Consider the following 25,136-nt stretch of genomic DNA (forward strand, 5'->3'; position numbering starts at 1 on the left):
CTACTGTACCTAAGGCTGTGTGTATTTGTAAGGACAGGAAAACAAAAGAACAGAGGAGAAAGTACCCTACGGAATAGTTCCCTCTTTCAAGTTTCCAACAGAAAGGTTAATTTTATTGGGACTATTTTATCAGAACTTTGTGACAGTCTAGTCTGCAAAGTAAAATGTCATGTCAGTGTGCTAAAGGTGCAATTTCCAGCCAGGTATTTTAACCTGCACTTTAGTGTTCAAATTAATTCCTTTCTAGTCAAAAAGAGGACTGCAACCAAAACCATTCTGTGTTAAACTCCAGTTATTTATTTTTAAACTGATCAAGACCTGATCCAGGCATTTTACAATGACTGAAAGAGAATGGATGAAGAGTCAGAATTCCTTCATGTTGTTTTAAGATTTTCTTCTATTGTATAGAGACAAAAATACGTTGACAAGGCTAAGCAGCAATACCTGTTGCAGTGCCACTGACAGGAACAAAGTCTTGTCCCTGTTGTGTGCACCCTGCACCCTCGCTGTGCATCACATGAGCCGGGATCCATCCGTCTTAGCACACGGCTGCCGTATTTCGGAGCAGGAGTGGCTACACCAGCATGAAAACCCATCAGACCACAGCATCCCTTCACCGCATTTTGCTCCTGCAGGAAGGGCAGTGGTGCTGCTTGCTCTATAGATCTTAGTCTAGACAGCAATGAAGCTATAGAAATTTCCTGAAAGGCCAAAGAGCAAAGCAGAGAAAGGAAGGTATTTCTCATTAACTTTTTAAGCAGCTGCTTCATATTATGAAAATATTAAAAAACCCCTAAATAAACAAAACCAGCGTACTTGACAGTTTCCTTTGAAAGGAAGTGACACCATCAGACCAGTTGAAAATAGAACAAAGAATGATCATCCTTTTTACATAATACTTTCCACCTTTCAAGAAATTTCTGTCAATTCATGTGTTGTACCTCTATGTATAAAAAGCAGATTCAGTACTAATACACATAAGATCAGAGGTTAATTTATATGGACTGTAAAAGCCATATTTTGTTCAATTAAGAAGGTTTTTCTGAGATGCAAAGTTTTAGGCCAGTGATGTTAACATCAGTGACAAGGTGCCTTAGGTGAGGTGAGTATATGAACCTGGTTGAGAGAAACAGATATCGGAGAGCAGACCATTACTGTTCTTTTAAAAATTTAACGCATCCAAAATGCTTAGTTCTTGTGCAAATGCATGCTGTGAAGAGCAGAATCACCCTGATCATGACATAAGTGGAACTACACATTTACTTCTTTTTACTTGCTGTGAATACTACGAGGGGACCCACCTGCGTTCCTTTTGGGGTTTCAAAGCCCAGAACAGACTTGCTGCCTTTGAGTTGAGCACCTAGACTGCTAACAGAGCAAAAACAAAATCAGTGTTTCTCTTGGGTTGAAGCACAGTGACTGAGGAGGAGCGAAGGAATGCTTATCACTTCTTTCCTCTTTTCAGTGGTATATAGAAGCAGGTTCCTCTTCTTCCAGCGTGGTACTGCTGTAGGGTATTAAAAACAACCCAGCTTGACACAAAAGAACCCCCCTTTTCTGTCATTCTCCAGACTTACAAATTCTGGCTTTCTCTTCTAAACCACACTTTGGGTCAGGGTGCATTGTAGTCTACGCAAAATATCTTCACATACATGCACACATATGCAAAGTCCTGGAGAAATTTTTGCTCTGAATTAGATTAGTTTAGAAAATGGAATTAAAGTCTTATACACATAATAATAAGACTGAAACTGGAGAGTACCATACTGTACCACAGGATTCACATTTCCAGGATCCAAAATAATTCTGGCCTCATAAAGAGCACCACTTACATTAACACAAAGGTCAGACATGTTTGTGATTCATTTATGCCACATGATAGTTTTCTGGGATCTACCACAGAAATTATACAAAAATGTCAGACATAAGACTATTTTGCTAACAAGCTTCCTTTGAAAAGAACAAAGTAAAACAGGGTTTGCTTCATCTACTTGGTTTAAAAAATAGGTGTCTTCCAAGTTTGTACTGTTTTCATTAGAGCTACTCCAAGTTGAAAAGATGTGAGATGTGTTTTGGTAAAGGACTAAAATATCCATGAAAAACACACAGAAATACAAACCACTGCAGTGTGGAAGTGCCATTAACCACAGTATCTTCAGGATTCCCAGCTCTCACTGGAGATACAAACCTGATGTTTCTTGGGTTCTCCATCACAAAGTTGATCCAGAGTCATCAACTCTAACGGAAAGCACTCTCGGGAATAACATGGTTTCCCTTGCTCAATAAAAAAAGCAAAACCATAGAACTACTTCTGGTTTTCCTACCCAGGCACACTCTGCCAGTAAGGTATTACTGGCTAGTGAGCAACTATCCTTTCAAACTTGCATCTGGTCACACCTGAGTGTAAGAGTCTTTTGACAGGTCCTTCTGTAAGTGTAAATGAGTACGTTGGTTGAAAGCGATAAAACTCTGGTCTTTTCTGCCCTACTGCGTTACTGCTGACTGATTTGGTCACGATATGGAGCTACGATGTCATGCTGTCTAATGGCTAATAAAGTACCTTCCATTTCTCTGCTAAATAAAGCAGGGATCCTTACCAGGAAATATGTTTGGGATAGTCTTCTTCCTCTTCCATCCTTTCCTCTGGGACCATTATATCTCCACAGCTTGGTGACAGATGTTGTCACACGGGTGGATTATTAGGCTAATCTGTCATCTCTGTATTTGATTAGGCAAAACGTGGTGTAGAATGACCAGGAACAACTTATAAAAGACCTTGTAGAATTAGACCTTTTCCACATTAACTCTCAGAAGCATGGGGTAACTTTAGCCACCCAGTATTCAGATTTCCACCACAGCATATATGTATCTTTTTCAGTTCATTAATCTGACGCAAGACAAGGACCAAATAAAGCAAGATTTAAGTGACTCAAAGCAGGCTAGGCAAAGCCCACCCCAACTTCACAAGGACAGCTTAAAAGTTGAATGCATTTTATGGCTCTACAACCTCTCTTGAGTAAACCCCCACGCATATTCTCACCACACTGCAATTTGGCCTGGCTAAATCTCACGGTCTCAAGCCTCTCTGCTCCCACTAAGCTCGCAGTGAATGAGCCAACCTAAAAATTAAGCAGCAAAAATATATCATCGCCAGATAATATTCCCCAATTCTTGACACCTCATCATTTGCTTCAGCGGTTATTGACACGAAAGCCATATGGCTTTCAACTTATTGAGTCTTTTCTTCTAATTGTTTCCTGCTGACCCAACTTTGTTTTCTGTTTTCTGTTGACCAAGTTTTTCTAAAGGTCACAACTGAGTCTTCTATCTGTGGTACCAGAAAGAGAAACTCTAGCAGTAAGAATAGCAGCAACCATTTGCTCTCCAGCCCAGAAGATACGTAACACTGACATAAGCACGTAAACCCTCCCACCTCCAAACAAAAAACCCAAACCAACCAAACAAAAAAACCCCACTAGTGTAATCTCCACATCAGGCATCGCCTGAGTCATTATCTCCAAACAACAGAATACAGAATAATCTCAGTACAGGTAAATTAAAAACTTGTATGTAAATATTTTATTCTCTCATATTTTGCAAATCAGAAAGCAGTGTTTGGTAATAAAAAATAATACAGAATTATTATTTTTTCTTCCAGTCCATGCTCATATATTACCAGGTTTTCCACATTACAGATAAAACTGTCTCTTACAGTCTGAAGATAACATTCACTTTCGGTATATTCTGTACTTTCGGCTTATTTAATATTAGTCTTCTGAACTATTTACAAATATATTACAACCTTTAAACCTCAAAGCAAAGGAGTATTTCAATAATCAATCTGACATAAGGATCAGTAGCTCCTACGTAACTTCAGTGTTTAAGAGAAACTATACACGCAGTGCGGTAGGTCTGAATAATTTATATCTTTAAAAAAAAAGAAAAGCATTGAAAGTTTCTGAGTATAAAACTTTCGCATTGCAGTGGTACCTACTGACCCGCCTCGACTGGAGGACAGGAATGTGAGGTGATGTCACTGTGCTTGTAGAGAGCCTCGTCTAAGTCCAGTGCCTTGCTGCTCAGCTTGATGGTCATGCAGCCGTGGTAGGACGCGGTGACCGGAGTGGAAGTGACAGGAACGTCTGTGTGAAAGGGGAGACAAACATCTCTGGTGGCTCGTTTTGAATAAATACCTGCCCAACCTATGCTCAGATGGCTATCACTTCAATGAATTCAAGCTCTCCTCTTCACTCTGGGATTTCTACCTCCCCACCCGCGCCTCTCGCCAGAAGGCAAGAGCACGATTCCAGACGTGGGGAAAACGCCGTCTGCTCTCGTGCCCCAAAGCCCTTCTCCCAGGCTGAACCCTTCCTCAGCTGCTCTGTGTCTCTGCAAGGCCTCCAGTCCTGATAAAACTAGGTGCTGCACAGCAGCAAGGCTTCACTCCAGTTGCACACTGTGTTCACGCTGCTTTCCGTCTCGATGCTTTCCCCGTCTCCATCTTTGGACCCTCTACTTTGTCATTAGTGGAGTTGTTATACCTTCCTCTAAAGCCTTCCCTCTCTCTTTTCAAAATATCTGCCAAAAGATTATAGGAAGAACTTCACAACAGGAAGGCTCCTCCTACATGCAGCCTCTACCACTTGCCAGACTCATCTTTACTGTGATTATGCTATGTATCAGCACAAGGAGGTTGCTGGCATTTATCAGAAAGGTGTGGGAATGCATCAGTTGAGTTGGTAATGCTAATGCAACTAATTTTTTCTATGGAGATCCACTGGTGACATCATTTTAATCAGTTTACCAGAGGCAGAAAACAAATAGCAAGGAAGAAGACACTAAGTACAACCCAACAGACTAGAGGAAATTAGTCAATCTTATTACTAACTTCTGTAACATCATATACACACTGAACTTAAATGAACAAAAAACCCTGCACAGTAACATAGTAACATGAAAATTTACGTGAACTGTGTCCTCTACCCTTCCCCAAAGGTTATTAGTTTATTTACAACCCAAAGCCAACCCAATCAGGCTGGTTGTGCAATGGAAAGCAATGAACGTCTCAAAGATTATTTAACTTCACAGTAATGCAGGTAGCTAAGTAAACCCCTTATCTTTACACTGAAGCAAGGACAACTTGAACAATAGGTTGTCCTGTTGACCTGAGATTATATGCAATTTAAAGGGCTCTGCCTGGAGACACGCGAGGCCAAATTTGAAGCTGATGTGATCAGACACAGTTCAGACTCTAGGACTGAGTGACAGAAAGAACATTTGTGTGGGAACTGTAAGCCACAAAGAGATACTATAAATTTTTCAGCTTCCTGGCTGAAAAGTACCATTGCTTGGTAGTTGCTTAAACTAATCACTTTAGCTATTTCCTACTCCTCCCCGTTTACCAGATTTTATCTGTGAAGTCTGCTTAAGAGAAGGGGGCATCTGTGTTGTAGCACTTCACATGAATGTAAACTAAATTTTGACTCAGAAGATGATGAAGTGGTGGCTTAATGGCTGGTGGCTTAATGGCTTGAACACTCATCTAAGGAGTCATGCAGATTGCTGTTACATGTGCCACAGGGCTGACTGAAAGACAGTGTGGGCTTTCAGATGGATTTGTAAGATACTACCAAAAATAATTAAAAAAAAATTTTCTTTGTGTTATAATTGCAAATCAGGTCAAATATTTAATTTTCTGTTATGACTAGAAATGGATCTGTCTGAAGTGTGGTCCTGTAAAGACTCAGAAGCCTTGTTTAAAGGCTCCTTCACCAGGTGGTATACACATTGCCTGGAAAAATACCTATGCATCATATAAATTACATGATTTAGGATTTACCAGAACTGAAAATACCATAGAAATGGTAGCAAATGCCTATATGTTCCCTCTTCTCTCTTGAAATTCTAAATAATATTTCTTCCACATCTGCAATATTAGCTGTACATATGATGGGTGGGACATAGTACATATTTTGACCCAGAATTCTTTCTTTATTTGTGGCAAATGGAATAAAGACATTAAGTGTGACCACTATACTTTGTTTTTTCCACAGGGTATGGAAGCAGGGAAAAACCAAAACCGACGTAATGTTTTCAAAATTTGAATGAGCCAAACTCACTTAGATCTGACCATTTGGTATAGTTATTTAACCCAGAGTGATGAATCCAACCAAAGTGCTGAAATGTTTATTTGTTTGGCAAATGACAAGGTTTCTCGATGCAAGCGCTGGGTTCTTCTCAATGGCAAAAGCAGACCCCAGGCAGAAATTCCCATTGCTGAGCTGAACAGATCAAAGGGGGAAAGTAGCTAAACCTACAGAAGCCAGCTGGGTCTAAACAGCCATAGCTATGATATCTCACACTTAGTTCTGGCTAATTAAAAACTGTGCTTCACCCAGCACGGTTAGTCCAAGTGAACCACAGAGAACTCGGGACAGCGACAGATGGGATTGTTTTCTGAGCTGTGAGAGTCTCTGCTGTGCACTTGAGAGCTACTTGCAAGAAAGTAGGTGACATTTCTTGCTTGTGCAATGGCCAGCTCAGCCAATTCAATCTGACACTGGAAAATGCCACATTTGGGGATTCAGCCTTGTTCCTGCCAATGTGTGAATGTCCCAGAGTGTGCAGCCTCCCCCTTTTAGGTGTGACTGGGAGCCATTTACATCATCGGCATAAATACTCCGTAAACTCTTTTTCCTGGTGGGAACAATCATGCCGTGTGTCCCAGCACACATGGCACCTCAGCCACCCTGTTCCAGCCTGACTGCTTCAGCCCCTACCAAGAGGCCAACATTGCTGCCTCTCCCTTGCTTGGGCAAGCAAGGGCAAGATTTTGCTTAGCTGCTGGCAACAAATAAGGATGTACTTCCGTGCATCAGAGACATAAGTGTTTCCTTAACTGCATTCCTCAGCAGTAGGGACTGATAAACCAGTTCAGCCAGAACAAGAAACAAATCCCCAAATTTGGCCAAAATTCATGATTCAGATGAAAGTTTGATCTTCCAGGTTCGGAACAGAGGAGCAAACTGACCTCCCACAAGAAGCCCTGTTGTTGCTGAAAAGCCAGCAAAACTATAAATGGCGGTAGCCCCTTGGCTGTGCCCTACATACCCTCTGCTGGGAAGAAATCTGTTAATTGTGTAGTGCTGTGATCGGTTCAAAGAGAACATCAGCCAGGGAGAATCACCACACTGGGCTTCCCAACTTTCAGTCAAAACAATGTGAGGCCCTGGTACTCCCCTCAAGGAGTGCTCATACACGTTCATTACGTTAATGAAGCACTGCAGGAGCCTGCGGTCTAGCTCCTATGGATTTTACAAGGTTTAAAATAATGACCCTGCTTAGAGCTATCCTTCAGATAAATCATTCCTATTGCTGACCAAGCAAAACCTCCTCTTTCTATTTTTGCCTCCAGCTGTCCTCAGAAGGACAAAATCATTCAAGAAAAAAAAATAATTGTCAAGCGCACCCTGACATCTGTTAAGATCATGTGCCTGCATTGCAGACAAAGCCCGCTCAAGCAGAAACAGAGAAGGAGGCTCCCAGCTCGAATGCACAGAGACAGATTTCCCAACTGACAGCTCAGCAAGGTGAGTTGGGAGTCTGTAGTCCATGCTGCAAAACTGCATGCTCACCTGGCAATCCTCCCACGTACGTCTTCACCGTTGACTGCAAAGAGCTCTCCAAGATGGACAGACTGTCCTCTAACTCAGAGATGCTTAGTTCACTCTCTCCTGCTATCCCATCTACCCTCAGGGATAAGTAATCTTTCTTGAGGAGGATGTCCACAGAGTGTTCCTTCTTATCGCAGAGATTTATTGCCAGTCTGGACACAACTGTGTTCTCCAAGGCCACGATGATAAACTGGATAGCAGGGGAAAGAAGAAAAGAGGCAGTAGAGCAGATATATATCTAGCCACGCTTAACCAAGACCAGGATGACCCCACTGTGGCCTTGTTTACAAAGATTTTGCCGAGCCACCAGAGAATTAGTCTAAATTACTATTGCTGGTTGTGTTCTGAGCTCATTTGCATATTTGAAAAACCAGTGAACCAGTGGAACTAATTGTTAGTCATAACCACTGTCTTCTCGGAGAGAATTCTTAGTGGGTCTTACAGAGGTTGTTATATTGCACTGGAACCAAATAGACTAGAGCTGATGTGCTATAAATGACAAGTTGGCTCATGGGTTTTAGTGAAATAATTCCTGATTTACACTCGTGTAATGCCAGAATCTAGCCCTTTATTATGAATATCATTAAATCAGGAGCTTCTGCCTTCCATCATAACTGGCCTTTCACAGCACCTGGAGTGACACGTAAAGCCTGTCTCTTGACTACTTTGGGACTCTTACTGATGAGCTCCAGAGAATGGAATATTCTTTGCTTATGGCATTAAACAGCTTCTGTGCCAGAAAAACATAACAAAATATGCCTGTATTCAAGAGATCAGTTCCATCTTTTACCTAGACCACATTTGCAAAAAGCTCCCTAGTAGCATCTGACATGTACCCTTAAGAGGCAGAACTTCGGTGTCAGCCAAGCAGCTCAGTCTCAGACCGTGTTCTGAACTGGTGGGGGAAAATAAGCAGGCAGGCAGCAGACCTGACAACTGATTTTTGAAAATGACTTTCAGTTCCCAGGGAATAGCAAAGAACCTTCTCTAGAAAAATACTTAAGTCTGTACCTGTTGTTTCAGTTTCTTTGTGGAGTGATAGTCAATCAGAGATAGTGAAAAAGGGACAGATGCTTCTTCTGTAACTAGAGCAAATAGCACACCAGTATCTGTTGCTGGTTGAATTGCAGCATTTAATTCTATTTCCCAACTTGTCTTGGTTTCATTTCCAGAAGAAGGTTGCACTGCGGAAAAAGAAATCCGTAGTAAGTTCTTTATAAAGCTTACCATTGCAAAGCAAAGCAAAAAAAAAAAAAAGGATTATTGTTTGTAGGAAAAAAAAAAAAGCAGGTGCTGAGGCCTCATCTCTGCTGAGTACTGTCATCTGCACTTCAGATGCTGCCTCGTCTCTACTTTGCAGCTTTTTGAATCCATGCGGTAAGCGAGACGACAGACACCTGATACTCCCTAATTTACAATGGCACAGCAGAAAAATCCACATAATGATGCACAGAAGGCTTCTGCAGAGGAGGACTTACACACCAAACTAAAATAGATGGTTGGCATTTGTACATGTTTAAAAATACTAAGAGCTGATCACACATATAAACAAACAGAATAATCTAGAATGAAGAAAAGGTGCCTTTCCGAGTGCTACATTAGTATGGCCAAGTTTGGTTTGAAACTTGTTATTACTGTATCTAGGCCAATTTCATTCAGCTTGTATCAGGGATATGCTTAGTGTGTTTGTCCCAAGTGTAACTAATACCACCCAATGATTAAAAGTGAAACCAATCTTGGACATTTTGCTACAGACAATATTGATCTTCTGTCCATCATAAACTCAAGATATAGCACTATGGCTTGCAGGTCTCCCTGTTTAGCAGAAAAACAGTGGCTAGGGCTGGAACCACCTACACTGCTGACAGAGAGATGTGAAGCTGAGGATGAGCTGGAACCAGCCTGGGTGTGAAATGCATTACTGGAGCTACACAGAGAAAACCTAATCTGTGCTGGGCATATTCGTACTGGTTCTAACCATCATACATAGGCCTTCCTTCGCTATGAACCACAAGTTTAGCTATTCGCTCTCCATTCACAGCTGCCAGTCTTTTCTGCATCAATCAACACAGAGTCTGGCACACATCTAAGTTTTAAACTGTTTATTAACCAAGTATCGTTAATGGCAGGACAACAGGTCAGAAATAAAGTACTTACCGTAAGTAAGATTAAACACAGCAAAACCTCGACCAGGATAGAACGACCCTCTTCCTGCTACAGAAAAGCACTGCATCTTTTCATTCATCTTTATGGTCTCTTGGATAGTGGTGTCCTCCCCATTCAGCCAGTTCCATGCCCGCATGCAACCATCCAGCCGAGGGTTTATCTAGGAAGATAAGGCAGTATCTCATGCCTCAAACTACTGTTCAGTGAAAATAGCCAATTTTGGGTGCAGACGAATACTGAATTAGATTATGGTACTAAATAGGAGAAATCATTTTGACGTGTTATGCACATGCAAGCCAAGTGGTGGCAACCCCAAGCAAGTAAGTGGTCAGTATTCCCCAGGAAACTCCCCTGAGCTCAGCTTGTCTCCACAGGACAGAAGGGCACTAGCTAACGCAGGTGCTAATTTGGTTGTATTGATTCTGTTAGCTCCTCTACATGCTGCACATCATTAGTGCGATTTACTTCTAAAGCTCTGTAACCAAAGCTATGTGACTCCCGTAATTCTGCATTGCGAATGCTGGAGACTAACTTGAAGTTAAAAAACCCAATCCTTTGTGTCACTGCAAACAGCCTTCACGACACACAAGATGTTGGACCTGATGATGGTATAAGTTGTTGGGTGCTGGCTTAAGGGAGGGGTGCCCGAGCCACAAGACAGGCACACCACTCTGTGCACACCTTGTTCCTTCCAGCTTCTAGTTACGTTATCCTGTACCAAATGTCAGCACTAAAATGTGAGACAGTATGTAAAGAGAAGGCTCCTTGCAAAGTGTCTAAATCAGCACCATTAGCTCCCATTAACTGAAGCAGAGAGAGAATTAAGTGTCTGAGCCAGGATAAAAACCTCAGGAGTTTTTGGCTCTCAATCCTATATTCAGACCACATCCCGAGCTTAATGTTTCAGACAAGCAGTGGCCCTGAATGACTTCTTGCGAGGAACAGGAGCCTTCCTCAGCAGCTGCACTCCCAGTCACAGAGCCGCAAGCTTGTCACCTCATTTAGAAATAAAGAGATGCCAATTTGGCTTTCAAGGTGCCAACTCTGTGTGTGGTGGACATTCGAAATAGCCTGAGCAGCAGCTATTTCAGAAACACAGCAATCATCCAATCTCACCCAAAGAGCACCTTAAAGGCTTAAACTTTTATTCATATGCCCTATCTACTTGAATTAGAAGGAAATAAAGAAAAATAAGCTTCTGTTTTTCCTTGGGTCTTACTAAACTGAAACAGCAAACACAAGCAGCAAAACTGTGATAGAATATACGTGAAGCACAAACTTTGGTCACAACACAAAAAGTGCCCCCAACATTGTTTCCAGACTTAGTGGGCACAACAGTACCCTCACACAGCAGTGTGTCCACCGACCCCCCAGCATGACCACTGTTAATTTTGTCATGTCCTCCAGTTTTGCTGTGTCCTAATTCTGCAGGCCAAGGGTGGGATATATCTCACCCAAACTTATCAATTGAAAAATCAGGAGTCTCACCTTTGCTACTGGCTTAGGCTCCCTCTACAGTCAATGGAGAGAAAGCTGTATCCAGGAGGTGATAATTCCACCTGTTTCAGGGCAGGCTGAACTGCTCTCAGGAAGGACCTACATTACCCCAAGAGAAGATGAAATCAAGCCCTTCAGGCATGCAAAACAACATGAGCGATCATGCTATACTTACCGGTAGAACAAGGTCCTTTGTTTTGAAAGGAATGCCTCCTACTGTCAAATTCAGCTGATACAGTCCTTTGTCTAGAGTAAACAGATCCCCCGAGACAGCTATTTTCATAACTGCATCCCTGTTGACCTTTATAACCAAACTTCTTTCGAGTTCTTCAACAGAGATCTGAAAAAGTAAAATTGCAAATACAATAATTCAGTATTAAAAGAACTTAATATCTGCACCCTCAACTAAAGGACAGACACCACCAGTGAAATCCCCATGATGGAGAAATATTTTCTGTCCCTAAACCTCTTTGTCTGCCTTTTAAATTACATTCCACCTTGATATGTAAATCTTTACCCTACAAAGCAACGTGGAGTTGACCTAATGGTGAAGGCAGCCTAGCTACTTCAAAACAGCTACACAAAAATACAAGTGGATTAACTACATGACATTTGTAGGTTGCTCTATGCAAAACATAAATGCAATAACGAGTTATTAATGAGAAACTTCCTATTGCAGCTGCACGAGAAAGGAAAAGCTGGAAAGACAGGTAAGATGTCTTTTGTTGGACCAGTGAAAGATAATGCAGAAGCCTTCCAGCCATTGCCTTTGAATACTGGCTCCTGAAAAAAGAACAACAGAAGATAATAATTTTTGAGAGGGTAATAAAAATGTGTAATAGGCACTAATTTTTCTCTCTAAAGATCTCTTCAAGTTTTACCTCCAGTTCTCTGAAGAGCTACTTCTAAGAAGATTCTATCACCACTGCAATTTCAAAAAAATTTCATAATTTTAATTATGACCAGGCTGCACAGAGAAGCACTCTAAAGCAGCCAGCTCTGCAGAGGGAGAGGAGGAGGCAGAGCACAAAGCTGACACGCAGCAGGCTGCTGAACAGCAGCATGGATTCTGCTGCCTTGGGACCTGGGTCCTGCTACCAACGGGGCGTTCTGTGGCCGTAGCAGAAGACAACACCTTTCTTCCCGCAGAGAAGAAAGGAGCACACCTCCTCTATTTCATTATCTCCAACACAGCACTCCTTCTTCCCACCCCATGACAGATATCCCACCTACCCACTCTTCATCCATACAGCTCTGTGCCCTGGGACACCCAGATGCTGCCTCCATCAGTGAGCCACTGTATAGAATCAAATATCTATTTCAGCAGCTGTTTAGATTTATTCTTGTCTCTCCCTGCTAGTAGGCCAGGTCATGAGCATTTTTCTCTTTGCATTTTGAGAGTAGCTGCCCCAAAATTGTTTCCATCAGCCACACTGAGCTCTCACTCTGTGGCTGTAACATACAGGATGATAGGGTTGAGCAGGTTTATACCTGGACACTCCCTTTGGACTGCAGTCTTCAGTAATGAAGATTAAGTGAATTTGACAGTTGAAAAGATTGTTCCCAGACTATCAAACTTTTTTCTTCTCCTGTGGATTCCAGAACAGTCTGGCTTACATTGCTAAAACACTGTTTACACCTGGTGTGTTGCTCTGTGCTCTACCCTACAGGACATGAATTTACTTGTCTGAAGCTTGCTTGTTTAAAGTGGCATCTACACCTCCTGACTGCATTCCGCGGAGACACACAAGCCAGTCTCAAACAGGCTTTTTTGGGCATTGGCAGGCTGTAAAGTCCACTCAGTGGGTGGGAACATAAGCCCACAGGTCCTGGCATCCACAGCCCAACTGGCTTAGCTCCACCGGCTAGCTAGCTAAAAACTCACTCAGATGCCTCTGCTCGGTGTCGCAGTCACCACTGCCCTAATGCACGGGGGTATGGAGCACCACAAAGCGCTGGCACAGACCATCTCCCTGCTCCTAGCAGAAATCACTGCCAGCCACAGAGAAAACGGGAATGGGGAAAAGCCAGCTGCAGCAATGTCCATGCTGTGCTTCCTCTGTGGAGAAATCCCGCAACTTGCAGGGCCACCAACACTCAGGGCCTTCTAAAATTTTATTAGATTGCATAGAAAGGAATAATACAGAAATTTTAAAAATTAGTCTGAGTTCTTAGCTGCTTCTGATCATTGATATAAACAAACCCAAATCAGTGGAAACTTCCATAGGAGAAGGGGTTAATCCCTGTGAAAGCTCTTAACAAATTCCAATTTAGGAAATTACATTCTGCCTACTTCACACTGCCCTCTGGCAGTTTGAGCTGCAGTTCCTTATATTCAAAGCTTAATTGCTGGTGCACCACCATCACCTACAAACCAAAAGGGGAAGCATTTTGCTAGTTAGCAGACTGCTCTAATTCCCTCCTCTTGTTGCAAGGAGAAGCTAGCTGCCGCCTGCCACAGTGCGCTCGGGGACATTCAGGCGGGCAGTTCTCGTAGCTAAGGGTTCCCATACGGTTAGCCATAAGGGCAGTCAGCCTTGTGTTCTGGATTCACGCCCTGGTTAGCTCGGAGCGCGCAGCCAGCCTGTCCGCTCTCTGCTGAAAAGCAAGTGGACAGCACTGAAAAGGGACGGGACTACAGGCAGCCGCAGGGTTAAAGCCAAATACAAACCTGCTTGCGATTGCTTAACCTTCAGTTCTGACATTTAACAGTGCAGGTGAGTTATTATTTTTGCTAACCATACTGTCCTCAGAGCAGTACTAAACTAAACATTGAAAATAAGACAAAATGATTACTTTTTTTGGAAAGGCAAAACAAACAGAAGGTGAGTGTGTTCTCTACTATCATCAGTTCATACGTGCCACTTCATCCAGCTGAATTAGACACAAATAACTACATTAGAAGTTTTTCCTGAGGCTTGCTTGTTTGTGTTTTCAATGCTGGGAATGATCATTTAAAAATAGATTAGGAGGGATCAACATCAGAGAAAATAACCTAGGTAGAAATATTGGCCTGAAGTTTTGAAAATGCCTTCATATTTCCATAAAAGTATGCAGCTTTTGCTCAAGAGACCAAAAGACATACACCGCTGGTGCTTTTTCTTATGTTTTGCTTTTAAATAGCCATTGTTTTTTCATCTGCTGAAAGTTAATTAGTAAAATTATTATTTTCTCACAACCCCTATAAAGTTTTCCCAAGTATCCAAGCTCTGCTGTTCTAGGTCTAACCAAAACTAAGGGCTTGATCCTGTGCATACTGAAGTCCAGACTAAAGCTCCCAAACTGCATGTGAGTCTGGACTGTGACCTCTGAAAGTTGTTGGGGTTGTGCTTCACAGAAGGTGAGGTTGAAAAGTACACACGAGTCCATACTTAAAATGAAATGTTTCACTGACAGTAAAGGAACTGAATTAAACATCACCTCATCTGCTGGAAACATTACCAGTATTGTATACACTGTCAGTAGTTGACAGTGAATGCACTCAAGGACTTCTTTATTTATTCATTAGAAATAAAGTTTTTTCCCACCTTGCTTTTTTCTTTAATGTATAATTCTGAATTTTTTATACTAAAAAATTTACAACAGAAAACTATTCAGTTACCAGTATCTGTATTTGTCTCATATGCGAGTTAGCTGAGAACTTCCCACCCACTCCCCAAGAGACACATCAACTTAAAAGTCAAAAGATCTCATTAAGTAAGAAAAAATGAAAGGAGAGGAAAAGGCAGAAGTAAGAAGGCATATATAAATTGCTAATCTACTGTAGATCATACTACAGGATGCTTTTCATGATCCTGTCACAAATGGTAACACCCACGATGCTTCCAGAATTACCAGGAGATGTTCTGTGAGAGCGTCAAGAATAAGAATCCTTACAAGCTCCAAGATGCAGTGCATTGTTTCGTGAGATTGCTGGGATTATGTTATTAGTAAAAAGAGAGGTTCTAATAGACCCCAATACCATTACAAGGGAAATGGTCTATTTTGTATATAAACAAGCCTGAAGACTTTAAAAAAACGGATAGTGTAGCATAAGAGATTTGTCAAGGGCTCAGATTGTCTGAGCCCTGTGACCAAACAAACAAATAAACAAAAGCAACCACACACACCCCCCATAGGCCAAACACCCTTGGAAACTTCCTTAAAAGAACAGCTACAGAGTTCCTTCCCTCTTACTCCCTTCTAACCCTCAACCAGAGGACATCTTCTCAAACTGACATGAAGTCAGCTTAGCACTCCTGCATCTCAAAGGCACTGTGTCTGCTCTGGTTGTGCAAATTAGTGATGTAATCTAGTTTACAATGGATATAAAGTATCATTCAATTTGTTAGGAAAACTACTGCATTCTCACCCTAGAATGTATAAGGTACTGGCTTGCATCGAATGGATAGATAGGTTGGAAAAGCATCTTCTCAAAACACACAAAAGTCTAGCTGCACTTGACAGAGCCCATCAGGAACAAGCCAAGAAAGGGTACGATCTCAGCAGTGGTCTGGACTCACCATTTGCCACATGCCGTGGTTGATAAGCGGTCCGCTGCTGGTCACGCGGCCTATTCCATTGTATTTCAGCTGCAGCTCTAGCCGTCCTTTGCGCAGAGCCAAGACTACCCATGTGCTGTCTTGATGGCCTCCAGCAAAGAAAAGGATACCTTCAGGATCAAAGGTTCTAAAGTCGAACTCGGCCACAAGTCTGACCGCACAGGTGCCAAGAAATAAATTAGTTATGCAGAGTTCAAAAACCACAGAGTACTTTCCATACAGATAGCATCAATTCTAGCAGTTATAAAGCTCTGTTAAAACATACTAGCTTTTAATGCACTCCTGAAAGACTTAAGCTGTGAAGATGGGTTTTAAAATAGCATCAAGAATAAAAGAATACATTATTGTACTTCAGTAATTACCCTAGGAGCTCTGCGGTCAAGGCTGCCTTTCTTAATTACTGGTTTGGATAACATTTCGCCTTACAGGACTCCATAATCCAAACAAATAACGATGATCATAGGACTAATTGTTATTGTAATGACCTAACTCCACTGCATGCATTAAAGCCTGACAGTGCATTCGACTGTCATTCTAAATTGTCCTCACCTCGTCAGTTGTTTCCTTTTGAAGCGCAGCCTGATAACAGGAGTGCCGCTGAACATTCTCCCCAGGTACAAGGATTTAATACTTTTTCCAACAGCAAAAGGCACACATGGGATTATGTTCTATAATCAAAACACATTTTTGAGTGCTTATTCTCCTCACACAGCAGAAAGAGAATTGGAGAGTATGCCTCCTCTTCTTTTCTCATGTAGTTGCTATATATACAGTAGGTTAGAGCTCTTTAATGTTTATACTCTCAAAATACAGTTGTTCTGGTACTGAGAACATTTCTTCTTTCCTTCCCTCCTCCCTCCTATCTGCCTTGTAGGAATGATTTCCTGTTGCAAAATGAAATCATACCCATAATGTACAGCATAAGGTTTTCTACTGCAGCATCGTGCCTGCAACAAAAGATATGCTAAGAACTTGCTGGTGGCTGGTTTCCGCAGAGGCAGCCTGTGCCACTGAAGCCCATTCACCTCAAATGCCTGGAAGACAAAAGTGTCAAGCGCAAGTGCTGGTCCATAACTTACACCATACGCCCTGAGACCTTTGCACCATCCTACTGGGTCTGACTCATAAAAGCTTGTGCAGCCAGAGGTAACTTATAGCCAAACAGAGGGCTGGCAGGGCTATCACTGGCATGCTCTTTTTGGAATGGGGACAGGAGGAGCCTGAGAAGAGAGACTTTCAGGAGAAAGTTTTTTTCAGGAGAGCTACCATCCCCAGCTCACATGACTTTGCCAATATGATTCCCTCCTGCTGGTCACTCAGCTCAAACAGCTTTGGTCCAGAGCTTCATCAGCTATTCTTAATTGCAATGTAAAATAAAGGCCCGTTCTGCAGTTACAGCAATGAAGACTAACATACCTCACACGTATTCATGTCCCGGGAAAGTTTTACTCCCCCTCTGCCATCGCAATGACAGGTATAACTCCCTGGCGAGTTGACACAGGTCTGTTCACAGAGCTTTTCTTCACATTCATTTATATCTACACAAAACCAGCAAAGAAGAGACGAGAAAACAGCAGTTGAGTTTGTTTAAACATGAATCATCTGGGGGGAAAAAAAAAAAATGTTATCAGTGCTGTTTTGTAGCACCTTTCATTTGAGCGTGCCCAAGTGCTCCGTAGCCAGTACTTACCCTGTGCCACATCTTTACAGGAGGGAAGAGTTAGAATTAGCATCTGCACAAATCTGTTTTCACAGACAGATTCCAGCTGCCCAAAGATACACAGCAAGTCAGTGGGAAGGCTGGAAGCAGAGCTCAACTCCTTCTCTGCTGGTGCAGAGCCCTGGGCTTTAACTTCTAGACAAGACTTCCTCCCTTCAGGCCCCTTCTGCTATGCCTGTGCTGACTGGCTCCTGCTCCTTCAACTCAGGTTCAACTCACGGACTGCTTCCTTCATTGCTACTCAGCAGCTGGATCCTCAACAGACAAGTAAAAGCTGAGTTTCTCATTCATTACTTTTTTTTCCTTCGGCTTGTTTTTATCCGCTTCGCAAACAAATGCAGGAAAACAAATTGCGATGGCCCCCAGGGATCTCTTCAGGCAGGGATAAACACTTAGAGCCCAGTAGGGCTGGTTGGTGTGTGATTCAAGTCATTATGGTAACTTAGAAAAAAGGCAGGGAACAATGCTAGTTTTGGAATACTTTCAAAACTTACTCCATTGAGAAAGCTTGCAGGCAGTGTAGCCAGCAGAACTGTGCATGGTTCCAATGCATATTAAGCTCCTAGTTCAGAGTAATACCACAAGACAGGTTTTGAAAGAACAACAGCTACTGCTCTGTAACTTTTCTTGTCCTACAAAGAGAGACAGCAACATGCACAGATGCTTCTGAGCTTCCACTAGATCTTGTGCTTATCATAAATTCAAGAAATCTCAGTACTCTGGCTCATACAGCTTGATTCAAGTCATCAAAGATGACTGCAAACTCAATGAACTCAAAGATGACTGCAAACTGCAAACTCACTCACAACTAGGGAAAGGGAACAGAAGTCCAGTGTGTAAGCAAGATTAAAAAAAAACCCCAAACCTTTTACTGAAGCCTGAAATTAAATTTCTGGGGTTTTATAGCTTTAAATGATGTGATACATCTTAACACGATGTTATTTCATGAGCTTACCCTGGCAAGTCTTTCTCACGTCATCGTACTTGTAGCCTGCATCACAAAGACATTCGTATGAGCTTATTAAATTTTTACAATGAGCTTCTCCACAGATGTCTGCTGATGCTGCACATTCATCTATGTCTGCAAAACAAGCAATTAAACAACATGAATTCAGATGAGGATAAATCACTTCACTGTTTGCACACTGGAGTGGGCTCAGGGTCAAAAGATCTCTATATTATTTTGGTAACTGAAAAACCAATATCTTTAAGAATCTACCTTTAGGGTTAGCTAGCTATACAAAGTGACTTCAGGCTTTCAAAACCAGTTGGTTTGTCTTTCTTTAAGCCATTAACCACTATTGGAAAAAAAAATGCAAAGTGAGCCAAGAGAAAAACTGTAGAACAAAACTCCAAACCAAAAACCAACAAAACCCAAAAGGCCCACTCCATTCAGAGGGCTGAAACTGGGTTAAAAAAGCAGCAAGCAGGAACTGAGAAACAGCAGTATGAATTTTACCAAAACACAGAAGGAACACACAGCCTGTGGAGCATCACAGAGTTCTGTTCTCCTTCCTCAGACAGGCAAACAATAATTTTTCATGCATTCACAAAACTAAGATCTAAATCTGTTGTAAAGGGGAATTGAAGCAGCCCTATTTGTCAGAGAGAACAAGTCACATCTCTCAGATGTTGTGAAGTTTCACCATGAAGGCAGGTCCATAAAAACAAACAAGTGTTTTTCTAACATGTTAACTAACACCCAGCAAAATCCTGGTGTTGACAAAACATTTGCAGTATACTGAGAGTCTGATATTTACTTTTGCTTTCTAGTACATGTTAAAGCTACAATTACATGTTACACTTTGTGATTTTCCCACTTTTGAGTGAACTGGCCAATGGTAGTCTGTCTAGTACGCTATGTAGCCTAGTCTACAAATAAACAGACAAAACCTAACTTTTTAGTGTGCGCACATAATGACAGGAATAAACGTGAAAGAAAATTGAAATGTAATGATAAATCTCAGCTAGCATTAACTCAGCTGACAGTAACCTCAGCAACCAGAGGGTCACACATTGAAGCTACAGAACGCTTATACGCTATGTTCACAGTGCTCTAAGACAGTACTAGGGTATTAGACAAATATATGTACATAAGAAAACAGATGGAATTGTGAGCCCACTCACCATCCACCTGTCCAATGCCAACTGGCACCAGAGGACAATTCAAAAGTGAAGTTGGCTCTTTTAAGTGGCTGCTCCCTTTAGAAAGGGATACCACATAATCCATACAGTCATCACTTTTTACAGTGGAAGTGACACAGAAATAAAATCCTGCTCTTTGTCTTTTTGCTGGTAGCATTAATATGTTGTTCAGATCAGTTATGCAAACTGTTTAGAAATATGTCATCACATCCATCTGTAAGAGGTATATACATGGACTTGCCTGTTTTTTCATGAGATGATACACATAACTTTAGCAACCACCTGTGATCATTAATGAGTCTGTGTCTCAGCATACAGTTTCTTAACACTTTTAAAATCTCAGTTACTTAAGTTTTGGTTATGCCAATTCATTCTGCAGTTTCCATCAGATACTTCAGATCCTCACTTTCTGTTCTCAGCTGCTATGCAAAATAGCTGCCAACCTTCACTAGGGCCCTTCTACAGCTATTAATACTCAGTTGCAGTGAATTTATCCATCTGTACTTATCTGAATTCCTTAGCTGCTGCACATAGCCAAATTTAGAAAAATAAAATAAGAAACACACAAAAGAAAAACAAATGGCTCATATACTACGACACCGTGAGACTGGAAAGAATCATAACAACGCACCTGGCCAGGCCTTCCTCCTCTCAATGTCAGGATATGAGGACTGAGCAGCTAAACCAATTTAGCACAATCCAAGCCACAAACGCTCTGTGAATCACGCCTGTGTTATGATATCGGAGAGCAGCACGGTGTGACCGCTGACAAGCCCAGGCACGTAGCACTGGCTGGAGCACCCAGCACAACCCCAGCAGAGTGCAGCTAACAGGAGCTACCAGCATGTCTCTGCTGGGCTAGGGAGAAGACCAGAGCTGCTCTCTGAAATAGAGTCACAAGTCACTAAGCATCTGCTGAAGCAAAGTGAGAGGCCCAGCAAAGCTTACCTTCACATGTTTTGCTGTCTTTAAGAGTATAACCACTGTAGCATGAGCAACGGTAGCTGCCTAGCTTGTTGAGGCAGAGCTGGTTACAGCCGCCGTTCTGTGCTCTGCATTCATCAATATCTGCATCAAAAGGAAGTGTTACAATCAGCTTTTCACCGCTGTAAATAATCTAGAGGGTGGGAGTGGGACAGGCATTGGTAAGGAGAAAGACCAAACAAGAAACTGTATTACAGCTGCAACACAATGATTACAAAAGCACAAAGATTTCATTCAAACACTTCAAGTGCATTAGCTCAAGTACATTTAATAAAAAAAAAAAAAGACAGAGAAGGAAATGTAACTGAGTATCTCCTTCACAGCTCTGAGAATGCAGGAGAGTATCTTTAGTCACTTTGGAGGTGAAGAAGTTTGTTTGCAGAAGGAAACTAATTATAACTGATGTATTTTATATCATAACCAACTTTTAAAATTATACTATGACCAGTAAGGTCAGGATGAAAGCTTTAAATAAAACAAGAACAATGTATCCTTAGTACTACAGAACTCATGAGAACACAAAAAGTTTTAGGTTCGCAACTATTGAGTACTGTGAGCTAAGCTGTGCTCCACTGAACTTAGCAGCAAAAGCCTGTTAAATCCAGCAGAGCCTGGATTTCACCCTCGATCTGCCTTACCTGCTCATTATGTCCTGCTTGTATATGGGACTCTAGAGTTAGCTGATGGGTAGAACAGCACATTTCATGGCATTTCATAAGAAAAAAGAGGAGATATGGTTGAGACTGATCAGTTGGTGAGTTCTCAAAGCTGACTGCATACTGATCAGTCAACTGTCTCAAATGCTTAAATAAGCTGCTTGTGACTGATCCTATAATCTCCCCACAATATTTACATCAGAAGGAAAGGCTTTGGATCTCCTGCTGTCTTGGTAGCCACAATTCTGGACTGGCTGAATGCGATTTCTGGCAATTACTTAATATTGGCAGGCAGAAAAGCAGTGGCCCTGACAGGAAGCCTTGCAGGCAGAAGAAAAAAAAAAAAAGAAACCAGAAAACAAGAGGAGGGAAGATAACTTCAGTATTTCATAAAGGAATAGAGAAAGCCCTCTGGGGGCCTGGAACTTCTTGCACAGATAGTTTCTGCCTGAATATTCTCTTTGGAGGTGACGGAGATACACAGTGGGATTAGGCAGTCGTGAAATAAGGTCCTACTAGCAAGGAGGCTTTAACAGACTAATTTCATCAGTTTGTGCATCATCAGAGTCAGATGCCAACTTGCCTGCTGAAAGTCACTGTTCCCATTGCAGGGATGCTAGAAAGGAAGATGGGCCACCTTCTCTGGCTCTGCAGTCTGTGCTCTGTTACGTCAGGGTTCAAAGGCCACTACTACTCTATTTCTGCTGCCCCTTTCAGAGGGGTGAGACAGCAAGTTAGAGCATAACTTCTTAGATTACCTTGCCAAGACCAAGCTGAGATCCATTAAAGTCAGATAACAATGTTGACGTGAAAGAGTTAACCAATTCACAGAAGGATAAAAACACAAGTGGTGTGTAATCCAGGTTCAATTCTGTGACTTTTGAACTGTGCAGCACAGTATCAGTGACCATTGGAGAATATAGCAAAACTCAATACATCTTTGTTCCAAGTATGAAAGATAATGAAACCCAATTACCTTTTTCACATGTTTTTCCCTGCCAGCCACGCTTGCATTCACAATAGAAGTCTCCCTTGAGATCTTCACATTTGACGGTCCCCTCTTTGTGACAAGGATCAGGAGAACACTGGTTTGGCAAATCTGATATATAGAAAGAATAAAAAAACCCAAAACAAAACAAAACAATACACTGAAGTCACTGACAACCAGGTGTTTCACTCTCATTAAAAGTGAAGAACCTTAAACAGTAATGGGGAATCACTATCAGAAATACTCACACCTGGCAAAACTGGAAGCTAGTTCCCAGTGCTCACATGCCGAACAAGCTGTGCCAGGCATTTTGCAGAGTACATGCAGTGGAATTCATTTCATTGCAAAAGGGAGTGAGCTACTACCCCTGCATCTGAAGGGCACATCCTGAAAGAAACAACTCAAAGTAGCTCATTTTTAAGAAAGTTAATTCTGCTCTCCACAGTTTTAGAGAAAATAGAAAGCAGGTAGCAACTAAAGTACTCAAAGAAGGATGGGTACTCTTTTCAATTATTTTTGGTAGTTCAACTGATGATCTTACCAGGGCTGACAGATTTGTGGCTAGCAAAGGTTTATATCTGAAATTTTTGTCAGAGCTGTTCAACCTAGGCTCTTCTATTATGCAGAATGAGAATAAAAAAGAAATACCAATGTTTTAACAGCATAAGAATAGCAAACCACTAATCCAGTTTGCAGACAGCACAATGTTCCTATGGGGCCAACACAGAGTAAAGTCTGCCACTGATTTTTAAGCCAAGTTGCAATAGCTGGCAATGGATTTTCTCCTTAGGAAAGCAGCAAGAGAGTAGTCACCATACTTTGGGAAGGATTGGAGGAACAAATATCAAACTATTGTGTAACTGCTCAATGAATGGAAGTCACCTGTCCAAATTCACCTACCCACCTATCTGCAGAGTGCCCAGGGACAGTGCTTTGCAGAGATAGCTAAAGGAAAGATGAGAGAACACCCTTGTCCCCACAAAAAATGGGTTGGTAGTAGTAACCTGTTACTGTGTTCTAGACCAGTGATCTTCAGAAAACATAAATGTGTTAACAGTTTCCACAACCTTAACGAGAAGGAGCAGTGCAGAAGCTCATTCTGTAGACTGCAAAGCTCACCTAGTCAGAGGGCTTTTCTGTTTACATATCCCTTCCCAGCAGCGGGGTTCAGCAGAGACAGGGTATTTCTGCGGACCTTCTACACTTGGGTGAACTTTAATCACAGACTGGTTTGCCATGGATGCCACCTTCTACAGAGAAGATTTGAACCTGACCAGAGCCTTAGCAAACCTGAATGAACGTATATTCACAATGGGACTGACCTTCTACACCAGAGCAGTTAAACGGTCTGTCCCACTGTCCTCTGGGCTTACCAGCACATGGAGTGCATTGGAAAAGGAAGACCTACGACATGAACGCATGATGTCCAGGCTTCTCTTCTGATGAACATACATGGCAGCGTCTTGTGCCTGACCAGCTGTGCCCCCAAAGTGGGGGTGGCACAGCTACAAAGCAACGATTCTGCCCAGTTCTTCTGGTGCACGATACAGGAACTGTTGGCAGCTGTTGCAGGTAGCAGTCTTTAAAGGAAGAACTACTATCATTAACAATGCCTTCTGCAATCCTGCAATCTTGGCAGCACATCCTTACAACTCAGCGGAAACCCCGTTCAGTCCAGACAAAAGGAAGAGTTTATGAAAAGTGGACCAGACAGGTACAGTTAGAGCACCTGATCTGCAACAGCCCTCCACAGACCAAGTTTGGTTTGTGATACTGGATTTGCAGTGCAAAAAGTGCTCAGTGGGTACACATTAAGTGAGCAGCAGCAAAGACCCCTCTTCACGCACTGGTTCTGCTGAGACCAACATTCAGTAGACCCAACATCCAGTTCAGACTCTTCGTGATATTCTGAAACATGACTTGTGAATTGATGGGCATATGGGGTGGCAGGGAGGCATGTAGGGAGAGGAACTGTTTGCAGATTAGCAGCCCCATCAGACTTCTCAAATTGAGAGAAGTTAAGAATTGGATTAACTCCTACTTTTGTCAGGATTATACTGCTTCTACATGTCTCTTCTTAATTTTCTCTGTGTGACCCTGAAAGTCACCTTCATGACAGGCTGCTTTGAAAAAAACTTTAACATTCCTGTAAGCGTAGGCAGAAGCAACTCCCTTTGATGTCTTATAAAGCACTGAACAGCATTTTTGTTTGCAATGACTCCCTTAGATTTGAATCCCAGTAATCACAGACTGGTTGAGGTTGGCAGGCACCTCTAGAGGTCATCTTGTCTGACCCCTCAGCTCAAGCAGGGCCACCGAGAACCAGTTGCGCAGGACCATGTCCAGACAGCTGTGGAATACCTCCAAGGATGGAGACTTCCAACCTCCCTGGGCAACCTGTGCCAGTTCTGGGTCACCGACACAGTGAAAAAGTGTTTCCTGATGTTCAGGCAGAACCTCTTGTCTTTCAGTTTGCCCCACTGCCTTTTGGACTTTCAGTCTGCCTTTTGGACAGCCATTGAGATTGGTGCTATGTTAGGCATAAAAATAAGGTAAGAGCATATGCTCAAATGTTGGATAGCATTTGTGTTATAGTTATCAAGAAAAAATGGTCAGATTTTTGGGCTGCACTGCACACTGAATTACCTGAAGACTGAAGTTAGATGCACACAGTGTTGCAGTGTATTCAGATTACCATGGAGTACTAATTTCATATTTCTTTACATTTATCACAGCGTACAATATAAAAGTTTTCACCAATCCTTT

General features: G+C 42.1%; 1 protein-coding gene across 1 annotated transcript in view; it reads right to left on the bottom strand.

Moving 5' to 3' along the window:
- Positions 1–3,937: 3,937 nt before the first annotated feature.
- GAS6 (growth arrest specific 6) overlaps positions 3,938–25,136 on the bottom strand; it is a 41,069-nt gene continuing 19,870 nt past the window's right edge. Inside the window, exons 5-15 of the mRNA XM_029999182.2 lie at positions 22,359–22,481; positions 20,691–20,810; positions 18,553–18,678; positions 17,294–17,415; positions 16,427–16,545; positions 15,839–16,028; positions 11,512–11,676; positions 9,831–9,999; positions 8,685–8,857; positions 7,635–7,863; positions 3,938–4,142 (exon numbers count right to left, since the gene is read on the bottom strand). Of these exons, the coding sequence (XP_029855042.1) occupies positions 3,991–4,142; positions 7,635–7,863; positions 8,685–8,857; positions 9,831–9,999; positions 11,512–11,676; positions 15,839–16,028; positions 16,427–16,545; positions 17,294–17,415; positions 18,553–18,678; positions 20,691–20,810; positions 22,359–22,481 (1,688 nt within the window). The 3' untranslated portion in view covers positions 3,938–3,990. The remainder of the gene's footprint in view (positions 4,143–7,634; positions 7,864–8,684; positions 8,858–9,830; positions 10,000–11,511; positions 11,677–15,838; positions 16,029–16,426; positions 16,546–17,293; positions 17,416–18,552; positions 18,679–20,690; positions 20,811–22,358; positions 22,482–25,136) is intronic.

This window comes from Aquila chrysaetos, chromosome 23, assembly GCF_900496995.4.
Source record: "Aquila chrysaetos chrysaetos chromosome 23, bAquChr1.4, whole genome shotgun sequence".
In the NCBI taxonomy this organism is placed as follows: domain Eukaryota; kingdom Metazoa; phylum Chordata; class Aves; order Accipitriformes; family Accipitridae; genus Aquila; species Aquila chrysaetos.